General features: G+C 43.8%; 4 protein-coding genes across 4 annotated transcripts; 2 read left to right on the top strand and 2 right to left on the bottom strand.

The window, feature by feature from the left end:
- Window positions 1-399: 399 nt before the first annotated feature.
- On the top strand, window positions 400-3,935 carry LOC311111356 (uncharacterized protein; the record flags this gene model as incomplete). The annotated part of the gene is made up of 10 exons (XM_084154074.1): window positions 400-517; window positions 639-777; window positions 874-965; window positions 1,154-1,375; window positions 1,471-1,637; window positions 1,837-1,958; window positions 2,078-2,244; window positions 2,351-3,111; window positions 3,341-3,406; window positions 3,633-3,935. 10 exons carry the CDS (start codon window positions 400-402, stop codon window positions 3,933-3,935), a joined length of 2,157 nt encoding a protein of 718 aa, XP_084010200.1.
- A 2,486-nt stretch (window positions 3,936-6,421) lies between these two features.
- On the bottom strand, window positions 6,422-7,719 carry LOC311111355 (neuritin-like protein; the record flags this gene model as incomplete). Its single annotated transcript, XM_084154073.1, has 3 exons — window positions 6,422-6,731; window positions 7,072-7,219; window positions 7,680-7,719. 3 exons carry the CDS (start codon window positions 7,717-7,719, stop codon window positions 6,422-6,424), a joined length of 498 nt encoding a protein of 165 aa, XP_084010199.1.
- Window positions 7,720-12,831: 5,112 nt separating this feature from the next.
- On the bottom strand, window positions 12,832-14,545 carry LOC311111839 (THAP domain-containing protein 11-like). Its single transcript, XM_084154741.1, has one exon. It carries the CDS (start codon window positions 14,470-14,472, stop codon window positions 13,648-13,650), a length of 825 nt encoding a protein of 274 aa, XP_084010867.1. The 5' UTR covers window positions 14,473-14,545; the 3' UTR covers window positions 12,832-13,647.
- LOC311111837 (uncharacterized protein) lies at window positions 14,191-23,195 on the top strand. The gene is made up of 14 exons (XM_084154735.1): window positions 14,191-14,458; window positions 15,278-15,381; window positions 15,546-15,675; window positions 16,448-16,604; window positions 16,739-16,832; window positions 16,952-17,091; window positions 19,591-19,657; window positions 19,757-19,908; window positions 20,139-21,170; window positions 21,383-21,724; window positions 21,990-22,089; window positions 22,200-22,367; window positions 22,607-22,711; window positions 22,827-23,195. The coding sequence occupies exons 2-14, from the start codon at window positions 15,293-15,295 to the stop codon at window positions 22,957-22,959; spliced, it is 2,709 nt and encodes a 902-aa protein (XP_084010861.1). The 5' UTR covers window positions 14,191-14,458; window positions 15,278-15,292; the 3' UTR covers window positions 22,960-23,195.
- The last annotated feature ends 437 nt before the right edge of the window (window positions 23,196-23,632 follow it).

The following is a 23,632-nucleotide window of genomic DNA, read 5'->3' as shown; positions in this document are numbered from 1 at the left end:
GTAAGCAAATATCTAGATGTCTTCATAGAAAGCTACGCTTTTCAAATAGACCTATCAGTTAAAAAGGTTCGCGCAACTCTCACTATGACGTCATGTGTAAAAAAATATTTTAGTTCTTCAGTTGAACTTCAGGGCTCATCTGTAAAAGAGACCTTGTTCTCAGTATGACAGTATGACAGTATAAATAAAATATGGCTCTGGCTTGCACACCCAATCATGAGAGGAGGGCGGTCGTCTTTTGGTGTTTCACCGTTCCTATGGAAACAGAAAAGCTTTACCGGAAAATAGTTGATAGGGAGTTTATAACAAGTTATTTCAACTGGCTAATACGTAATCAAAAACTGTTAACTAAACAAGTAAGTAGTATATAGTAGTAGTAATAACTTAAAACTATCGACGATGCATCCTATACCCCTCGAATCCGGTGAGGTGGAAGAAGAGAGTGGCGGGGACTCCAGGACGACCCTGCAAGCTGGAGATGCAGAAATATTGCTGGACACGATGTCAACAACTTCCAGTAATCATGGTTAGACAGTTCACTAAAAATATAATTTAGCATAATCGTCAGCACGTGGCAACATGTTAAATCAACCCATGTGTCTAGCCATGTCTAAAGTTATCCTCCTCTCTCACTTCAGAGGAGGAGGCCTCCACGGCGAACTGCAGCCCCCTGGCAAACGTTATCGAAGGAGAACGTTCTGTGTCCTCACAGACAGAAGTTGACAAACTCATACAAGCCCAACAACAAGAGAAAAAGGAGAAGGACTCAGGTCCAAGGTCATCTTAAAAGCTAGGACTTGGCTATCAGTAGTCTACTAGCATTCTTGTTCATTCTGTCTAGCATTCTAACTAGTGACGCTTTATGTTCCTCAGAATGACAAAGACATTTCTGAAGGACCACTGCAAGCAAAATAAACTCTACATGACACCTCGATTGAATGACACACTGTATTTGCACTTCAAAGGTGTGTGTGGAACTATTGTTGTTGTTTATGGATGGTTTAGATATATTGTGCATGAATAATTTATAGAAATTCTAATCATAAGCTTTGTGTGATCTACATAGAATTGTAGGTGGAATACAACTGCACTGTTAGTGTTCTTGTAGTATTCTAATGTTATTTGTTTTATGTTTTGTGTTTTCCCCTCTTAGGCTTCTCCACCATAGATAATCTGGAGGAGTACACAGGGCTGAAGTGTCTCTGGCTGGAGTGCAACGGGCTGCAGCGCATCCAGAACCTGCAGGCCCAAACAGACCTACGTTGCCTCTTCCTCCACCAGAACCTCATACACAATCTGGAGAACTTAGAACCACTCAGCAAGCTCTGCACCCTCAACGTCTGCAACAACTACATACGCACCATCAAAAACATTGGTGAGTCTGTCCTCACTCTATGTACCACACCTATCAGGCTATCTCAGTGCGTATAAATGTGTCTCCATCAATCTGATTTGTGAGTATTTTCCCAGCCTGCCTGCCTGATCTGGGCACCCTGCAGATAGCCCATAATAAGCTGCAGACAGTGGGAGACGTGGAGCATCTGAGTCAGTGCCTCTCCCTCAGTGTACTGGACATGTCCCACAACCTGCTGGATGACCCAGACATCCTCACTGTGCTGGAGAGAATGCCTGAACTGGTGAGAAGATATACTCACAACCGGCTCACACAGATGAACGATACTGTATGCTAATAGAGATCATATCATCTTCATTCATTAGTATGCCCATGCTCATGACACACTGACTATAACATGCTAATACTCTTGCTTCATGCTGATAATATACCAAAGCCTGTGTATGTGTGTGATTACACCCTTGTTGCTCCCTCCTCCTCAGCGCGTGCTGAACCTGATGGGAAATGAAGTGATAAAGAAAATCCCATACTACAGGAAGACTATGATCATACGTCTAAAACAGCTCACGTACCTGGATGACCGACCTGTGTTCCCAAAGGACAGGTGCATTACCAGTTGGTCTCTATTTGCCTGTGCATGTCATACTTATGGTTGAATCATTGTGTCGTCTGTGATGTTGGTCTTTGGTTGCTGTATGATTATCATGTGGTTGCGATATGAAGGGCGTGTGCGGAGGCGTGGGGGACAGCGGGTCCGGAGGGGGAGCGCAGGGAGAGGGAATCGTGGCAAACGCGAGAGAGAAGGAAGATCCAGGAGAGTCTGGACGCTATTGCAAACATCAGAGACCAAGCCAGGGAGAGACTGCGACTCAGAGAGCTGCAAGAGAGAGGTACGCACACACACACTCATATCCACACAGACACACACACACACTTGCACACTCATACACACACGACGTAGAGAAGGTTTGATAAGGGTGTGTTGACCTTTTCTAGGGGAGTGTGAGACCACCACAACTCCAGAACTTGAGAGCCCCAGTGAAGAGAACCAGAGCCAGAATCAGAGCCCGGGCTGGGAGGAGAGGATCCAGGCGTTTGTGGAGGACAGTCTGGAGGCCCATGAAGAGTTCCTACAGACACAGAGAGAACAGCCAGAAAAGGAGGAGCTATGGAATGAACAGCCACAGAAGGAGCAGCTAGACAGAGAACAACTAGAAAGAGAGGATCCGAAGAGAGATCAGCTAGAGAGAGAGCACCAAGAGGGACATCAGCTAGAGAGAGCGCACCAAGAGGGACATCAGCTAGAGAGAGAGCACCAAGAGGGAGATCAGCTAGAGAGAGAGTACCAAGAGGGACATCAGCTAGAGAGAGAGCACCAAGAGGGAGATCAGCTAGAGAGAGCGCACCAAGAGGGACATCAGCTAGAGAGAGAGCACCAAGAGGGAGATCAGCTAGAGAGAGAGCACCAAGAGGGAGATCAACTAGAGAGAGAGCACCAAGAGGGAGATCTGCCAGATGGAGAGCAAGCAGCAGAAGAAAGCTTAAAGGAAGAACTGTTAGATGTAAACCAGTCAAAGAGAGAACAACTACAAAGAAGGCAGAAGTTAGAGAGAGAGCAGTCAGTATGTGGCCAGCCACAGTCTCAGACAGCTGGGGTGATTGTAGAGCACGGTCCTGGACCAATGGTGACCGAGCTAGAGGAGACAGAGGACCTGGAGACCATCCACCTGGAGCCACGCCCACCACTTCGTATTGATGTGAGTCAGACTGACCACCACACCCAAGCATTACCAGTCGCTATCACTATAATAGAGTGATTATTACACTGTAATAACGTTTTGTTGTTGTTATCAAGTCCCTCTCCATCAGTGTCTTATCCAAAAGCTCAGACTGCCTCAGACTCTTATCATTTAGCACTTGACTCTAACCTTAATTTAGAGCACTAAAGCCTTGACCCCTGACTAATGGTCACCTGACTCTCCACAGGATCTCCCTGACCTGGAGGATGTGGACGTTGAAGATCCAGACAGCACCTGCATCTTCTCCTCTCAGGTACATTACATACCACACACTAGGCTGTAACTATGATTACCCAAAATAAAGAATACCTTTAGCATTTATTGTACAATAGTCAGCAGGTATATTCCAAATACACACAATTAGTCTCTCAATTAGTCTCAAATACTAATATTTTATTAGGTCAACACAGCATTTAAGTCAGCACAGAGTGTATTTAAGTCAGCTGTGTTGTGTCTGAATTGACCACCTGTGTTTCCAGCGAGTATTCCGGCCAAAGATAGAGGTAATTTCAGCGGACAACAACGATGAAGACCCAATCATACATCAGATTGGGACAGTGTGGACCACAAAGACCACACCCACCTCAGATCCATGCTCACATTCACTGTTCAGAGTCTGTGACAACACGTTAAACAAATCGCCCACCAATCACCTAGTAGCATTGGACCCAGAGGCGGGGGATGCCCCAGAGCAGGTGATATCAGAACGTCAGGGAGAACCCAGACAGAGGCAGAGCCCTGAAGCCAGCAAACCACATTGTCTCATTGAGGAGCTGGACTAACCCTGCAGAAGGTTGTGATAGCATTAACAACACTAGGTTTATGTGTTTAATCTGGGAAAGCCTTGTTTTGCTGAAGACAGGTACAATGTAAGCACAGAGAGCTGCTATGGAGCACAGAGATAACTGAGTTATTTCGCAGCCACTGGTTTACACCCAACACATTTTCCACTCAAAACAATGTTTTTGGGTTGGGTTTTTTGTTAGTTATTCGTAGCTGTTCTGTTACTGGTTATACTTTATATTCAGTATTCTCAGGCTCAGTGTTCTAAATGAAATGTTAATGAACTGCATTCAAGTCCATTCCAAGATAATCCCAGGCAGATTATAGCCAGGGTTCATAAAAGAACACGTTATAAATACAGGATGGTGAATTTGTCTCATTGCTTGTTACACAAATACTTAAAATATACCACTAGGTGGCACTTAAGTACCAAATGTGCACCTCAGATATGCAATAGACTGGCTCGTTCTTACAGAAAATAAAACATAAAAAACAAAAACAAGTTTAGAAAATAGAATAATTTTGTCATACTGGCCCCCCGTGGGAATCGAACCCACAACCCTGGCGTTGCAAGCGCCATGCTCTACCAACTGAGCTACACAGACTCTCCCGTATCATTTAATCTACCCGGGCCTGAGGGTGAGATAACATGGCCCAGTGCCCAGGTCAAATACTGGTGACAGGGAGACTAGATCATATATTCTAGTAGATTGGGTCTTTAAATAAAGGTACCAAAAAGAGGATTAACCAAAAATATATCCACCTGTCTCCTCATCTCTCTTGTCATACCCACACGCATGAACAAATGGGATTGTCTACTATTCTCTAAATATTTATTTCTGTTCATGACCATGTTCACATCCTAATTCACCATCTCTTCATGTTTCCATCTCCCTCTTCCCCCCCTGCCCTCCCCTACTCTGACACATGGCTAGGATGTGGAGTGTGTGTGTCCTGGGCTGTCAGGGGGCATGGAGGGATGCTGGGCAGGAACAAAGACAGATTAGATTGATCTGCTCATGACCTTCTGTTATGAAAGGGTTTAAGAGCAAAGATTACAAACACACACACGTACAGGACACACACACATTGCACGTTACATGCTACACCATACATATTCTTGTTAATATATTTTATTACAAATTAACACATGAATTAGCAAATCTCCCTGTCTGGATTAATCAGCTGTGTGTCTGATTTCACATTTTACAATTGAATGAAACAAAGCATGCACCCCTTAAAGCAACTGCTCTAAGCAACCTCACATTAAACTATGAAAACAAACATGTATCTAAGTGAAGTGCAGCTACTGTTATCATTTTTACATTATGATGAAACATAACATAATAAATCCACAGGCACACTGTGTAGTAGTGATGGCTATTCCATGCCCAGTGTCCACACAGGCAATGAAATAATCCATGATTAGGGAATAAAGGGATTTAGTCAGGTGGTGGGTGAGTAAAATACATTTTACAGCTCATATAAAAACACATAAGTGTATATATGTGTAGGGTGGCCCAGCCCCTAGAGTTACTTATCAACTGTATACAAGGATTCCTCTGTGTTGATCTCACCAACCCCCGTTGTTGCACCTCTGGGTAGCAGACGTTCTGTTGTCTTTACAGGTCTGTAGGTCTGATATCTGATCTGAGGTTAATTTTACAGTAATGCTTTTGGTCAACAACTCAGATTCTGTATCCAAACAACTCAGACATTATAAAATGTCTTAGATTCATTGTTCTTTCTATTTTTTGTTCCTGAACTGCTGTGGTGAGATACTCTATCTTTCTTTCTTTCTCCCTCTCTCATGAGCTATGTGCCATGGCTCAAGACATAGTTTCTTTGTCTCTCTCTCTCTCTGACCATGCCAACAATAATGCTTGTTAATGCTTTGTAACTTAAGCTTTATGCCTTGTATGTGAATCCATTCATTTTATAAAGTTATTAAATATTACTTGCTTTGATACTCGCTTCTCATAACCATTATTTGATCTTAGCATAATACTTGATTGCACATGGCTCTTGCATATTGCCATTTATCTTATGGAGTCCCCACTTCACATGTTACATATAAAAATAGAGTTCACACAACATGTAGATTATAGAGCAACTCTATCAGTAATGTCAGTTCTTCACTCTGATAAACGATAGGTGGTATTCAGAAAATTGCACAGAGAGGTTGACATAGAAATGTTATTTTACATAATATGCACAATAATGACTTCCATAACGCTTGGGAGTGTTTTCTTTCGTTTCTGTGTGTGTGTGTGTGTGTGTGTGTGTGTGTGTGTGTGTTTACATACATGTACATTCCTGTGTGTGTATGCATGTTGGAGGAGGTACGCATTTTGGAGTGAGGGGTTGTGTGCTTGCGTGTGTGTTGGAGTAAGGGGTTTTACAGGTGTGTGTTGGTTAATACATGCTCAGTCCAGTAAAACACAAGACTCACAGAGAGCCTATAGCAGTCTGAGGGAGATCAGGGCTACATCCTGAGCAGGAGCAGTAAAGAGATGCATGCTGAGAGCAGAAGCGTGGTGTAGGCGGGTCCAAGGTGATGCGTGTGCCCTTTTAGAGTTTCTTGATTGGTCTGGTCTGACGTTGGTGGGCTCTGTGAAGGTGGCACGGGCACTGTATTGGGTGCCAGTGTGGTGCGGCTGGCACACATGTCATAGAGGTTTCCAGAAAACTGTGTCTTCCTGGACTCTTGCCTCAGAGACTCCCACACAGCCGCTGCATCTCCAGGACAACCGGCAAGTGCCGCATTCGCACACACATGGAACGCGTCCCATGACCTGCAAGGGGGCAAATATGACAACATGAGAACTTGAGTGTGGTTTGTGAGGGAGTGTGTTTTTTGAAAGGAAATGAAAGGAAAACTAAGGAAATCTGAAGGTTGTGAATGAGGGACGTGTAAGGGAGTGTGACGTGTGTGTGTTTACAGGTGTTGGAGCACATGTTGGGTGACAGAAATGTCAGTTTGATTCTGTATGAGTGACTTGGTCTGAAAATGTGATTTAGTTAGATTCACATTTACAACAGTTATGTGTGTGAGGAGATGGGAGAATATGCGAGGAGAAAAAGCTGGAGTGATTCAGAGTAGGTGTGAAGTTGGAGTGGGAGAGAGAGACTCACCTGCAGACTGTGTCAATGTCCTGTGTGCTCTGCTCTTTCTGTGTGTCACCCAGACTGTCCCCCAGAGTGAGGAGACACTGAGCAAAGCTCTTGTAGATGACGCCACAGGAGCTAGGGAGCGCAGCAGCCCAACACACAGGTGCCAGACCTGATTGAGGGGATGGAGTGAAGAATATCGATGTGAATTACAATAGATAGATAAGCTTCGTTATCCACTGCTGTTAATAGATTACTTTTCTTTTTTTTATTGACGTCTGGGATTTTAGCATCGGAACAAGGTTGTTCATCAGCCTGCATTATGTATTACAGAGTTACATCACGTGTGTGTGTGTCTTTGTGTGTGTGTGTGTGTGTGTGTGCGCGTTTGTGTCTGTGTGTGTGTGTCTGTGTGTGTGTGTGTGTGTGTGTGTGTGTGTGTGTGTGTGTGTGTGTGTGTGTGTGTGTGTGTGTATAATCAATATGTGTACACACATTGGCAAACATACAAACAAACAACCACATCATCACACACAAACACACACACATTAGCCCTGAGAGAGGGTGGAGAAGGAACATGAAGATTAGTATCACCACAGGGGGAAGGTTGGGGTGAATACAACACACTCTACACATGAATCTCTTGCTCTTGTCTCCTAGCACGACATGCATGATTTCTCTCTCTCTCAACGTAACATTCATATAGCCTTTAATCATATAACCCTCATCCTCAGCACAAACCTCAGTGGGATAGTATTCTCCAGCTGTCCCACAACTGGAGAGACGAGAGTGGGAGGGCACACACACACATAAACATACACACACTGCGCTGTTCCGAACAAGATAGAACAGCATGTATTTCATTAGGATAAGTGCTTCGTAAAACCTCTCTCCTTCATTTCCGAATGGATTCAGAAAGAAATACCTTTTCACCCATACCATTGCTCTCCTCTCCTGACCAACTTACCATCACTCCATACCAAACCATCACTCCTGCCCTGCTATCTATGCTATCACTTCAGTTTAAAATATTCTTATTTTGAAGCATCACACTGCGCTCACCACACTAAAGTAACATCACTATAACACACACAGATAGAGACACACAGACATACAATACAAAAATAGATAAGGGAAAGGCATCCTTACAGAGGTAAAGAGCAACAGGCTGGAGGAAAGTCACGGTGCAGGCATGGGACCTCATACTCAACTGGCCCAACTGAGCCCAGTGGAGCCCCAGCACACAATTAATGGCTCTGATCTGATGACGTTCACAGCAGTGTTATAATCCTGGACAGAATGTTGGTGTCTTCTCAGAGTGAGGTGTCCTGTCATTCATTTGTTGGATCAGCAGAGCTCAAGAGTAGAGCAGAGCGTACAGGCAGATCGTAGTGAGTGTTCACTGGATTAACAGAGCAATGGGCCGACGTGCTGCATCCAGGGGATGTGTGTGTGTGTAGGGGAGGGGTGGAGGGCAAGCTGTGGAAAGCTTGGGGGCAACGGACCAGGGACGTCACATCATAGCACACTGGATTAGAGCATTCTCATTCCCGACCTCAGTATTAAGGGCATTTAGTGGAGGTTAAAAAAAACACATAGCACAAACTCACAATGCAGTGTTTGTCAATAGTTTGGTAGAGAGATAGAAGAGAGAGCAGAGTTTACAGAACATGCATTCTTACATGTAGGTAAAAAAGAGAGGGAAAATACTCCCTAACACAGACCCATACATTACTATTTCTCAATTAACATAATTTATTCTGGGTTTATTGAGAATTACTCAGTAAATCTGTCCTATCCACCCGCACACACACATGCTGTATATTTCTACAGTTTCTGCCTGTGTGGGGCTATGTCTTGTTTTCTAGGGCAGTGAGGTGGGCTGTGCTGTCCTAGGTTAAATAATCAGACGTTTGGGGAGAAGCGGGCAGATGGATGAGATCCCAGTGAGGATTAGAGGATCCTGCCCACCTGGGAGAGACGAGCTCCGATTCACAGCATCCTCTGGGAAACTCAGCCCCCAGAGGACGTGGAGGGGGGGCAGGGTTCAGGCAACATTAGTTACATTACCACACACAGATCATGTATGGAGTTTCCCGCTGCCCCCCGTTCAATGCCAGCCCTTCCTGGTTGAGCCTTTGTATTATATTTTACAGATAGTGTTAACAACCCACTTCCCACTGTATGCCTCCTGCTCCACCCTCCCTGCCCCACAGATGGCTGGCGCTGGGTGCATTAGTAGATAAGTCCTGTTTCACATCTGTAGACAGAGGAACGATATCTCAACAGTAATCTACGGCTTAATACAACCATTAACTTCTGAATAATCTGACTGCCTGTCTGCCTCTGGAGATACCTACTATGCCCCTCTCTCTGTGTGTGTGTGTGTGTGTGTGTGTGTGTGTGTGTGTGTGTGTGTGTGTGTGTGTGTGTGTGTGTGTGTGTGTGTGTGTGTGTGTGTCGTACCATCAGAATGACAATCAGAATGACAACCGGAAGCAGGGATTGAGATTAGGACACATGAAATGTATTTTTTGTTCTAAAGACATGCAATCCCATACTGGTCCTATACACAATATCCCTGACTATCTGATTGCAGAATAAGGGTCTCAGCATGGCAGGAAGCTGAGAGAGCCACAATCGTCACACTGCTGTTTAATCTCCCACAGTTCAATGGATGGCATCTTTATATAGATTTGAGGGTTGGTTTAGGTAGATTAAGAAGTAGGGACACTATGGTTAGATAAAGCATATGTGCTTTATCTTTATGGTTGTTCCGAGAATAGAGAAGAACAATGGCTAACAATGAAAGGCAAGGACAATAGAATATATAGCACCAGAGAACACAGGGGCTAACCAAATCAACAGGGGCAAACAAGGCTTAACAGGCTTAACATAACCAAAGGAAGAATTGTGCCACAAAAGCGAATGTAATATCCTTACAAATAGAGGCAAATCCACTTGGAACGATGCATGGCAGTGTGGTCACTTACCCAAGTCACGCGATGACCACTGAGAGCTTTGGCACGGGATTGTCTGATAGAGGATTTCATGAATTGTTTGTTTTGTAAAAAATATATAATTCACAGACATTCACGTCAAAACACAGTGTTATACTTTAATCTTGTTATACTCTTTAATGACTTAAGGTTTCCTCTTGCAAGTACCATGATATGAGAGGCAGCTGAGTCATGCACATCGTTTTTTGGAATTTGATTAATATTATATAATTAAGAGGCAGTAAGGAAGAGACAGTGAAATTATTAGACATGAGTGGCTACGCTACGTAGATACTGTGTGTGGTGAAAGCGAGAGAGAAAGACAGGATAGGGAAAGGGAGAGAGAGTTGTGTAAGTTTGATTGACAGGCCTAGATTAAGTCATTACATAACTCTACTGGGACTGGGAGTAGAGAATAAATCCAGATTAGGATCAGGAACCTCCCTCTCTCCATTCATCTCTCTCTCTCTCTCTCTCTCTCTCTCTCTGTCACACACATAATTTCTGTACCCATGTCAGCTAAAAAGGTACATTCTTTCGGTGGCAAACATTTGAAAAATATACATATATACACAAACTGCATAGTCAGTCATCCAGTTTACACACATCATTGATCTTAAAACTCCAAAATAACTAGCAATGCAATGTACACAGAATATTCACACACACCCATTATACAAACTCTCTAACAAACATACACACATACAGGTTGCCTATCCTGGGAAACAGCTCTGAGCTCTCATGTGAGCCGTGTAAACCCTCAGACAAACCCTTTGCTAACCAGCAGTGGAGCCTCAGAGTGGTCTGGTCAGAAGACTGAGGGTGCATATCAATACTCTTACTTGGCCTCCTCGTCTCCTTTCCTTAATCTACACTGTTATAATTTGACATCCCTCATAGTGTTTTTGACTGTCCGGTGCTTTTTAATCCATACCAATTAAGGAGGTGTCCATTAAACCTTTTTATGCTAGTAAAGTATATGTCGGATAAAACATTTAATGACCAGCCTGATGGAAACAGAGCATTTTTCGGGAAACTTTCCAAATGTTGACAAAACTCAATACGCTAGACATAGTGGGATCTTTTTGTGTCGGTAAAATGAATTGTGCGGGATATGTCGATGGAAACGCTTTTATGCGCGAATATTGGTATAATAACCATCATATCGAAGTAGACTCGGAGTCACGCGATGACATGTTGTGAGGTCCTCCCACTACGATTTGGGAAACCATGCAGTTTATTAGGCTACAGATTAAATAAATTATGATGAACTTCACAGGGTGGTGAAAGTGCAAGGTGATGAGCTTGATGCGCCTTCCCAATAAATATCGAGCGTCTTGTTATTGTGACATGATAATCGCTGTTTGGCTGCCGTTTGACAAATAATAATAATCTCACCATGTAGGCTATACGTGAGCTCTAACCAACAGCGCTAAAACTATATAAAGCTATCGCTATATAACGCAACATAGTTTGTGAGAAAACCATCAGTAGTACGTTGCAAAGCTAATCACATCTCTATGATAAATGGATTTGAATTAGTCTTTGCTAAAGATAAGTCACTCACTAATAGATAGAATCTACCACAAACGAATACAATAGAAAGTAACAATAAAGATTCTTAGAAATGTACAGTTTACTGATGCTAAGTGACTCAGGGCTGGGGCGAGAATGCATAAGGTCCCATATAACAGAGGAAGGTAAGATAGTGGACCATGATCGGCCAAGGGAGATGCAGAAAAGGTGACCGATAGGAATGGACACTAGACAGAATGGGAAGGGGAAAGTCCAGTGATTTTGATGTCCAAGCTGTATTGTAGTGCCATCTACAGTCTCTGTATAGTGCTGCAGGTCTGGTGAGAGGATTAAAACGTTATTTTGAAAATGAACTCCCCATACCAGATATTCCTTAATGTGAGCTAGTCATTTGATTTGATTTATTAGGATCCCCATTAGCAGACACCAATGGCGACAGTTAGTCTTACTGGGGTCCGACGCATAACGAAAAATACATTTCAGACAAAATACTTTACAATTTACATTTCAAAACATTAACATGTAGTGTGTGTGTGCATCTATCAGTTACACATACCTCAGTACAAACGCACAACAAGTAGGTCACATGGGGGAGAGGCATTGTGACATCAGGTGTTGCTTTATTTGTGTTTTGAAACCAGGTTTGCTGTTCACTTGCGCTATATAAGATGGAAGAGAGCTCCATGCACTCATGGCTCTTTATAATACTGTAAGTTTACTTGAATTTGTTCTGGACCTGGGGACTGTGAAAAGACCCCTGGTGGCATAAGTGTGTGTGTCAGTGCTGTGTGTAAGTTCACTATGCAAACAATTTGGAATTTCCAACACGTTTCTTATAAAAACAAGAAGTGATGCAGTCAGTCTTTCCTCAACACTTAGCCAAGAGAGACTGGCATTCATAGTATTAATATTAGCCCTCTGATTACAATGAAGAGCAAGACGTGCAGCTCTGTTCTGGGCCAGCTGCGGCTTAACTAGGTCTTTTTTTGCAACACTTGACCATATATGTTAGGCCAATAATCAAGATAAGATTAAGTCATGATTCTAGATCCTTATGGTGTTCGCTTTAGTGGATTTCTCTAAGAGAATGTCAGTTTCAATTGAAAAGGTAAATATAAATTATAGACATCAACTACATGATATGATCCAACCTACTGAGCTATACCCAAGAAATGAGTGGATAACTGATAACACTCATGCATCAATTTAAACAGATAAAGAAACAACTCAGGATATATTATTTCATAATGAAATTTACTTCAAATTGATATGGTTTAAGTTTCAGAACAGTCATCACATGACAGTAATTGCTGTCAGGTCAAAGTTCAACAGTCAGAGGTTAACATAACATCCATGCTTGAGTAGCAACTCTGCAGATACTGTATCAAACCATTTGTGAGGAGAAGGTTGAGACACGCAGTCACAGTGAACATTTAGGTCACAGTGAACATTTAGGTGGTGTAAAAGCCTTACAATCAGATGGAGCCATGGATCAAGACAGGTCTCTGGTGGAAATAGGCACCTCATAAGCACACATACTTCCATGATGCCAAGCACATTTTCCCACAGTCAGAGTCACAGAGCAACCTTGTTTTGGAGGATGGCCTCTGAACTGAAAAGCTGGTGTTCAATATTCTGCAAGGAGAATTCAACTGCAGACACACAAACAGCTTAACAACAAAACAATGGCCTAATAATTCCCCCATCCCCATTTAAAATGTTCTATGTCGAAAGTAGGCTACAGAGTTGCAGCCAGGAGATCCACAAGTACGCATTCGCCAATGTTTTTACACTCCCCTAAAAGGCTGCTTGCACTTAGCAAACACATGGGTGGACTAAATTGGGTAATGTTTTATAGGCAACTATGGGATTTTTACTATCAACTAACTAGCCAAAAATAGCATTAGTAGACGAAAAAGTAGCTATCTCCTCTATTGAAAATAAATTGTCATCGCTTTCGTACAAAAGAGGGTTTGCTCTGTTCTCCACGGACCCGATTCATCTCACGTTAGAGTCTTAGGTCGCGACGGTCTTTAGCTATCCATCCTTTGGGTGTGAATTATGGTCATATTTTCTTTACCGCTACTCCTGCGGACAGCAAACGGTCCCGCTCGCGCACCTCCTCCTGTAGCTTGGCCTCCGTCACGCGCAGCTGGCGGATGGTTGCCTTCATCTCCTTCATCTTAACTTCCATGAGTGCGATGATGTCCCGCTGCTCGTTCAGCTTCCGAAGCAGTTCGGCCGAGGTGGTCCCGGTGGTCAGCGAGTACGCGTGGTCCAGCGGGTTGCTGACAACGCTGTAGTACTGCACGGTCTGCTGCTGGACAGCGGCCGCGGCGTCCGCAGGGGTTTCGTCGCCCCCGGCCAGGTCAGTGGAGCTGGAGACGACTGCAGTAAAACAGGTCGCGTCACCCTGCGCGGGTGGATTTACAGGTCCGAGGTATTCGCCGTCCGGGCCGATCTGCACCACGATAGGGCCACCAGTAGCAGCTGTGTCGGTGACTGCATCGCTCTGAGCGTTCCCAGCGGCTGTCGAAACAACGTTGCTGATGACAATGCTGCCAGGACTGGGGGCTGGAACAGGAGCCGCCACAGACGCTTTCCTGTTCCTGCCCCTTCGGTTCTTGCGTTCATTCACTCCTCTCAGCGGGAAGAGCGTCGGTACTCGAACGGTATAGGTCTTTCTGCCACCGGGAAAGTGTACGCTACAGACGCGGTGTCCCGTAGTGGGTTGGAAGGTACTAAAACAGCCGCTCACCCCGGCCCGGGAGATGTTCTTGAGCCAAATCTCCCTTTGCGTGGTATCCTTTGGAAATGTGTAGAACCGCAGCTCTCTGTCCCGATGAGAGTTGTTGTAGCAGCCAGGGACACAGCAGGTGAATCCAGGCATGTTTATTACAACGAAAATCTGATGATAAGTTTATCTATTGAAGTTGTATCTAATTTATTTTTGTTTCGTTCTTCCTCGCGTTGTTATCAAGCCGATCGGCCTCAAAGCGGAACTACACGTCCCACAATGCTTACAACTTCCTGTTTTGTGTCCTAAGTAGGCAGCCCTCAAAAGATGACATTTTGTTTAGTGTTGCGCACATTTAATATATTTTTTGACGTATTTGTGTATAATATCTCAGAAGTTTATTATTTTGATGAATGTTTAACTATTGTATCCATTATTACTTCTTTCCAAGCAAGCGTGAATCAGAACTAAAATAAACTACAAGTCCCAAAATGCATACCCGAATATATTTTCCACTTCGCAAAACTATCATCTCGCGAGTTTTCACTTGAATTTTAAACGCGGGAGCCAACCGCTAAAAGGTAAACACTAGCTAGCAAGCTTAGGATACTATCATACAATACCACATTAAAACATTGTTTTTCCACATAAAAAGGCGACACTAATCTAACGTATCATGAACACCACTCGGTAAAATTCCTTGATTGTGTCAGTCAGTGTATGATATAGCTAACTTTAGCTTAGCTTGGATAGCTAGCTAGGCTAACTCGTTAACGAAGTTAACTTTAAACACGTTAGTCGCCTCGCTTACTTACTTTCAGAAGTAGTAAGCTATGTGTTTATTTGCATTAACGCTAGCTAGTAAGTACTAAACCAGTAGTTAGCTAGCTAGTTAATTGACATGCTGACAGCTTTATTTCCAGAATATCGATGACGTTGACTTCTTCTGTTTCGACAGACTGAACGTTATGCCATGGATTCTGTAGATGAGGACGTGTCTGCTCGGATTCTCCTGCAAAATGTAATTCATACGGAGTCCTCCAGGTCCCCAATTACCCGCAGGTAAATCAACACTGTCGAAAAGTGTCACCCACGGTACCTACTACTATATCAACTAAACTTGCTTTGGCTAGCGGTTGTCTACTGTTAGGTTGACAGGCTCTCGCTTGTCGACTGTGATATCTCAATTTTAGTGGAATAAGCCATGTGTGTTATGTCCTCTCTAGTGCCTCCCAGGCTCAGTTCCAGTCCCCGGGGTCCAGAGTCAGACGTAGTATCAGACTAAGGAGGAGTGATGTTGGGGCCCTTACCCCACAGGAGGCCCTCAAACAGAGCATCAAAAAGAAGCTTCGTGAGGTCAGGTTAAGCCGGGTGTATACTACGTGATTTTGGCCCCAATTTGAGCTGTGCCAGACACGTTTTTGAGATCGGAGACAAAATCCCCATGTCCTTGCCTACTCTGGGCGCGCGGACATTACCTACGCTCGTTTAATGTGAGCGGGTCAGAGACGCAATATGAGGGCTACCGATCCTGTCTTTGAACAGTCCCAGACGTCCCGATATTTTCAAACATGTTTGATTTTATCTGCACAAACTCTGTGTGTAGTGTGACATATGCAACGAGAATATTTGAGAACTGTGATCAGCAAGATGATGACGTTGTATCGCATCACCCAGAACTCTCGAGCAGGAGCGATGACTACTACTAGTATGCGTTTGTACTTGCTAAAGTGTCAATTCGTTACAGCTCTGACAAGCGCTTTACACACAATGTTATTCAATAAAAAATGTATTGGCTAGATATTTCAACTCTGTATGGCAAGTGTGAATCCTCACGTCCAAGTGAATAATCTTACGTCCAAGTGAATAATATTGTAGTGTGTGACCCCCCCCCCCCCCATCTTTAGTTTGTGCACCACTATGTTGGCAAGACAAACAACTACAGGAAAGACGGTAGTTTAATGTGTGAGGCTCAGTGATATTAGGATTTTTAAAGTAATGTAGTGTCCGCCCGGCATTACTTTGGATGTCATTCTTTCTGTCCGTTTGTCTGTGTAGGGCAGAGGGACTGTTTTAAACAAGGCTTGTGTTGTGTTGAGTTCATCAGCATTTGTCTTTTTTCTTACAGAGCACTTCCAGGTCTTCCCTGCCAGTGCCACCCAGTAAGAGGCGGACTATATCAGAGGGAGTCAGGAAGATAAACACGCCTGCACCAGCCACAGCCTCACTTCTCTATGACGATGACATCACACCTAGATACCTACTCAGGGGGATCCTGCAGACAGGTGAGTGTTGTCATGTCACAGTGAGAGAGTGGGGTAATATGTATGTTTATTATATGCTCATCATGGGCACATTATGGCCTGTTGTTCAGTGATCTTTGTCTTGTTGCTTTTCTGTCACCTCTCTGATTGGTCAGAGCCGGAGACATCCCTGCTGGTTCAGGACTGGCCAGTCAGGAAGGAGCCAGAGCTGCCCTCCACAAACTCCGGTCTTCACAGCAACCGCCCAAGGTATGCTGACAGAGATGGACGATATCCTCAGAGGTGCACTCAGGACACACAGCCCTCTGCATTATTGGTGTGGTGATGTGTTTGTGCGTTCACACCTTGTTTTTGTGTGTGTCTACTAGTACAGGGCTGTCTGAGTTGGATCTCCCTGACATGACCACCACAGTAAACCTGTCAAATACAGTGAAGGGACTAAGCAGGAAGCGACCACGTCGGAGTCTCAACATAACAGCATTCAACAGGCAGCTTGAACATGGTGAAGGTAAGGTCAAGGTCGGCACTGTACAGTTTGTGCGCATGGTTAAGTTTGTGTGATATCTGTAACTGGAGCATGTTCTGAACGTGTTAGAGAGGGCGTGATTAAGCATACTGGTTAACTGCTCTATATGAGAAGATATTTTCTGTTCGGCTCATTTTGCCCCACCGACAATCCCACTTTTCATGGTTTCAGGTTTAAATCAAATACAATTTTATTTGTCACATGCGGCAAATACAACGGGTGTAGACTTTACCGTGAAATGTTTGCTTACGAGCCCTTCCCAACGATGCAGAGTTAAAAAAGAATAATGCAAATAGTAACACAAGAGGAATAAAATACACAACAATGGAACTACAGTTGAAGTCGGAAGTTTACATACACTTAGGTTGGAGTCATTAAAACTAGTTTTTCAACCACTCCACAAATTGCTTGTTAACAAACTATCGTTTTGGCAAGTTGGTTAGGACATCTACTTTGTGCATGACACAAGTAATTTTTCCAACAATTGTTTACAGACAGATTATTTCACTTATAATTCACTGTATCACAATTCCAGTTGGTCAGAAGTTTACATACACTAAGTTGACTGTGCCTTTAAACAGCTTGGAAAATTCCAGAAAAGGATGTCATGGCTTTAGAAGCTTCTGATAGGCTAATTGACATCATTTGCGTCAATTGGAGGTGTACCTGTGGATGTATTTCAAGGCCTACCTTCAAACTCAGTGCCTCTTTGCTTGACATCATGGGAAAATCAAAATAAATCAGCCAAGACCTCAGATTTTTTTTTTTGGACTTCCACAAGTCTGGTCATCCTTGGGAGCAATTTCCAAACGCCTGAAGGTACCACGTTCATCTGTACAAACAATAGTACGTAAGTATAAACACCATGGGACCACGCAGCTGTCATACCGCTCAGGAAGGAGGACGCGTTCTGTCTCCTAGAGATTAACGTACTTGGTGCGAAAAATGCAAATCAATCCCAGAACAACAGCAAAATACCTTGTGAAGATGCTGGAGGAAACAGGTACAAAAGTATCTATATCCACAGTAAAACAAGTCCTATATCGACATTACCTGAAAGGCCGCTCAGCAAGGAAGAAGCCACTGCTCCAAAACCGCCTTAAAAAAGCCAGACTACGGTTTGCAACTGCACATGGGGACAAAGATCGTACTTTTTGGAGAAATGTCCTCTGGTCTGATGAAACAAAAATAGAACTGTTTGGCCATAGTGACCATTGTTATGTATGGAGGAAAAGGGGAGTAACTTGCAAGCCGAAGAACACCATCCCAACCGTGAAGCACGGGGGTGGTTTGCTGCAGGAGGGACTGGTACACTTCACAAAATAGATGGCATCATGAGGAAGGAAAATGATGTGGATATATTGAAGCAACATCTCAAGACATCAGTCAGGAAGTTAAAGCTTGGTCGCAAATGGGTCTTCCAAATGGACAATGACCCCAAGCATACTTCCAAAGTTGTGGCAAAATGGCATAAGGACAACAAAGTCAAGGTATTGGAGTGGCCATCACAAAGCCCTGACCTCAATCCTATAGAAAATCTGTGGGCAGAACTGAAAAAGTGTGTGCGAGCAAGGAGGCCTACAAACCTGACTCAGTTACACCAGCTCTGTCAGGAGGAATGGGCCAAAATTCACCCAACTTATTGTGGGAAGCTTGTGGAAGGCTACCCAAAACGTTTGACCCAAGTTAAACAATTTAAAGGCAATGCTACCAAATACTAATTGAGTGTATGTAAACTTCTGACCCACTGGGAATGTGATGAAAGAAATAAAAGCTGAAATAAATCATTCTCTCTACTATTATTCTGACATTTCACATTCTTAAAATAGTGGTGATCATAACTGACCTAAGACAGGGAATTTTTACTAGGATTAAATGTCAGGAATTGTGAAAAACTGAGTTTAAATGTATTTGGCTAGGGTGTATGTAAACTTCTCACTTCAACTGTATATACAGGGAGTACCAGTACCAGATCAATGTGCAGGGGTATGAGGTATTTTAGGTAGATACTGTATGTACATGAATAATAATAATATGCCATTTAGCAGACGCTTTTATCCAAAGCGACTTAGTCATGCGTGCATACATTATTCGTGTATGGGTGGTCCCGGGGATCGAACCCACTACCTTAGCGTTACAAGCGCCGTGCTCTACCAGCTGAGCTACAGAGGACCAGGCAGGGTAAAATGACTAGGCATCATAATAGATAATAATAATAATAATAAGAGTAAAATAAAGAACAGAGTAGCAGCAGCATATGATTGTGTGTGTAGTATTGTGAGTGCATATAGTCACTGCAAGAAAGGATCAATGCAGATAGTCTGTGTAACCATTAATTAACTATTTAGCAGTCTAATGGCTATTTTAGCAGTATTATGGCTTGGGGGTAGAAGCTGTCTTGGAGCATGTTGGTTAAGAGTCTGATTATGGATGTATTCGCTTTCTGATAGAATTTTATGTTTGTGGATTCCTTATTTGCAGACAGAGAGGGTGAAGGTGGCACTGCAACAGAAAAATACCTCTCATCCCAGTCTTCTGCCTCTCCAAGGTAAAGAGCTGCAAATGGGAAACATTTATGCTCTCTCATTGAATTTCAGTAGTGAATGTCAGAAATGTAACTGAGGGTGTTTTCTCACACATTTTGTAGCTCTATCACCCTCTCTCTGAAAACACCCTTTGTGGACGTTCGGACTGAGAAAAGGGGATTTCAAAGGAAGGTAGCAAATCGTAAAAAAATTAGCATTGAGGAGTTTGACAAGGCCCTACAGAATCGACAGGTGGCGATGGGTGGAAACACTGGTAAGCCCCTTCCTCTGCATCCTCTCATCCTATCCCATTTATTCCCCCTTATATCTCTGCTTGTCTTTTGTTCTGTGTATTATATTGTTTGATATGTACTTAAATTATCTGGAACAATATGAGATTGAGACTCTTATTTAAGACCACATTTTGTGTGAATAGTAGAACTTAAACCTAGTTCTTCCACCTATTTCTCTTCCCACGCCCACCTCTCTCTCCCTGTTTTTCAGAGCTGAGTGTTAGGGAGGATCAGCAGGGTCTCAGTGAGACTGTTCGGTCCGAGGGGTTCACCTTGGGACTGAGTGACCTCACCGCCCCTGACATCACCCATGACATAATCACCAGCAACACGGCGCTCTACGCCCTGCCTGTTGACACAGCGACAACCTTCACTATCGCCACGCAGGACAAAGACACCATCACAGGAACACAGATCCAGCGAGAAATGGGAGGAATGAAGGATGAGGAGGAGAATGATATGGAGGAGGTTGGGGAACAAAAGGAGTATGAGATGGAAGTAGACAACAAAGATGGAGAGGATTTGGCTGGAGATGCTGGGCAGAGAGAGGAGTCCAAATCACAGACAGAAGAAGTAGACGAGGTAGCTGACTCCCGGACAGAAGAAGTAGAAAAGGTAGCTGACTCCTGGACAGAAGAGGAAGCGGCAGCTGAATCTCGGACAGAAGAAGAGGTAGCTGAATTTCAGACAGAAGAAGATGTAGCTGAATTTCAGACAGAAGAAGATGTAGCTGAATCTCAGACAGAAGAAGAAGAAGAGATGGTTAAATCTCAGACAGAAGAAGAGGTAGTTGAATCTCAGACAGAAGAGGAGATGGCTGAATCTCAGACAGAAGATGTAGCTGAATCTCAGACAGAAGAAGAAGAAGAAGAAGAAGAAGAAGAAGAAGAAGAAGAAGAAGAAGAAGAAGAAATGGTTAAATCTGAGACAGAAGAAAAGGTAGCTGCATCTCAGACAGAAGAAGAGATGGCTGAATCTCAGGCCGAAGAAGAGGTATCTGAATCTCAGACAGAAGAAGAAGAAGAGATGGCTGAACCTCAGACAGAAGATGTAGCAGATGATGGGGAGCAGGTATTTGAAGAAGGGCAGGAAAAAGGTTTGACATCACAGAGTTTAGCACACGATGCGATGCACATCAGTCGGAGAGCTTATTGCTCAGAGGGTGGAGTCAAGGTTGCTGGAGTGATGGAAGGAGGGAGGGGCTACAAGAGCATGGGAGCAGAGCTCCATCCTACAGAGACTGGTGAGTCAGGTTGGTGATGAGAGCGCGATGTGATAATGAAATATGTGACATTGGCCGACGTGGACAGTATTCCACTTGGCTCAAATACTGCTCGTCAACAAGACTGTTCAGTGTTTTTGAAGTTTGAAAAATAATGTTAGTGGGTCTATTCTATTATTTAATATAGTATTTGTGAGACTGTTTTATTGATGTCTTTGTGTGTGTGTTTGTAGGGTGGGCAGGCAGAAGGTCAGAGGGGGACACTGCTGGTGAGTGGCACAGCGGGCCGGAGGTGGGAGCTAGTGAGAGCGCCAATCCCCGCACAGTAACCCTTAGCAGTGCCCCTCCCTCCCCGTTGCCCCAGGAAGATGAGCTGGAAGGTTTCAGTAGAACAGCCACCAGCCCTGGCAATGAGGAGATGGAGAACTCCATGCCTCCCTTAGAGATTACCTTTGAACCTGAGAACAATGCCCCTCACAGCAGCACGTCATCCCTGCACCCCATCACTGCCCAGAGCCCAGCTGACCATGAGGACTGGGATGATGTGGAAGAGGAGGATGGTATCCAGTGTGAAGGTTAGATCCACAATTGCGCACAATTGGCCCAGCGTCGTCCAGGGTAGGGGAGGGAATGGCCGGCAGGGATGTAGCTCAGTTGGTAGAGCATGGCGTTTGCAACGCCAGGGTTGTGGGTTCGATTCCCATGGGGGGCCAGTATGAAAAAAATATATATAAAAAATAATGTATGCACTCACTAACTGTAAGTCGCTCTGGATAAGAGCGTCTGCTAAATGACTTAAATGTAAATATGCTGTGATGACTAACCCTTTCTTTCCTACAGAGCTGTCTATGAAGACACCTGCGTTTGTCAGAGAGAAGAGGAATGCTCTGCCCATTGACCCCCTGGCCACACCCACTGTTCTCAAAAACCTTCAACCAAGGCAAGTCACACACAAAGACATGCAATCATTTTAGTAGTAGTACTGTGTGTTTATACGTGTGCTAGCTTATGCAAGCTTGTGACCTAATCTGTTGTGTTTTGGGGCCTCAGTGTTTCAGCTGGTGCTGCAGCTGCGTTGAAGCCCAAAGCGGTGAGGGGAAAGCGGGCTGGATCAGCCAAGAAGGACCCTGGTCTCCCTAAGAGCTACATCATGAGCGTGTTCAAACACTTCGCCAAGACCAAGGTGTCTACAGATGTCTACCCTGTCCTAAAGGAGATGTAAGAGACTAGACCCATCTTAGGAAAAAGTGCTTATGTTCATTCACTTACACATTAAGTGATATATACATTTAGTGATGTAACTGTCTGTTTTCAGACAGGAAAACATCAGAATGCAACTGTTATTTTATAATTGATGTTAAATTAATTGACGTACGTATTAGTGACAGAATAGAGGACTTACTTAAAGATAATGTATTGATTGATGAATGCATGTATGTATAAAATGGATTTGCCAGAATGGAGCGCTACTTTGACCGACTAGCTGATGACTTGGAGACGTTTGCTGCTCACGCCAAGAGGAAGACCATTGAGGTGGAGGACGTAGAGCTGCTGATGCGGAGGTTTGTGTATAGCTCTGGTTTCATCAGCTGTTTAAGTGTACAGTATGTACTATAATCTCCTTGTCGTGTGTGTGCGCGTGCATTCGTCTTTCTCTAACTCTGTTTTTCTCTCCAGACAGGGGTTTGTGACTGATAGCATGCCGGTGAATGTGTTGATAGAGAAATATCTCCCAATGGAATCCCGAAAGCTCCTCATTCCTGTGGCAACAAGTGGTAACTACGTCATTCCCAAACCGAGGAGAAAATGATTGGCCTATATTGAGAATGATCAGCCCAAATCATACTGTTGTGGGCTGATGTTGTATATTTGATTGAATATCTATTAACAGCTGTTCATTTATTATTTGTAGACGCTCATTCAAACACATCCAGGACAAGACCATGTAACCTGGTGTAAATGTGTTGTATTTGTTTGAATATGGCATTGTCTTTTGTTTGTCAAATATCACTGCAATAAAATTGATTTGATTTAATCAGTAGTCTGGTCTAGCGTTGCGTTGGCATTTGTAAGGGCCTTTGGATGAGAAAGGAGACTGGAGTTGAAGCCCTGAGGAAGCAAAGGCACTTCTAACCATCAGAGAAACCTGAAAGACACAACCAATACAAGCACTATAGTTTGTAGACACTAATCTAATGCCCTCTGTCATGCTGCCCCCAGTTTTCACAATCGACCCAGCTAATCACATTACAGTCTGAATAAAAATAAATTCAAACGGTCGCATTCGATACTCTGTGGTGTAATCATTACGCCGATTCTGTTGCAAAACGTTTAGTAACAAACCCTTTACTCCAAACGGAAAATGCAAACGGACGTTTCTATTGGAAAAATGCAGGTAGGCCCGTTTCGTTCGTTCTGTTTGGTTCTTGGTAAACGGTCAGCTTTCGGGCAGTAGCTCAGTAATCCGTTTGTAGCCCCCCTCC

Source organism: Coregonus lavaretus (genome assembly GCF_964263955.1).
Source record: "Coregonus lavaretus genome assembly, chromosome: 37".
In the NCBI taxonomy this organism is placed as follows: Eukaryota; Metazoa; Chordata; class Actinopteri; order Salmoniformes; family Salmonidae; genus Coregonus; species Coregonus lavaretus.
The sequence above is the reverse complement of the archived record's forward strand: the minus strand, read 5'-3'. Positions and strand labels throughout refer to the sequence as shown.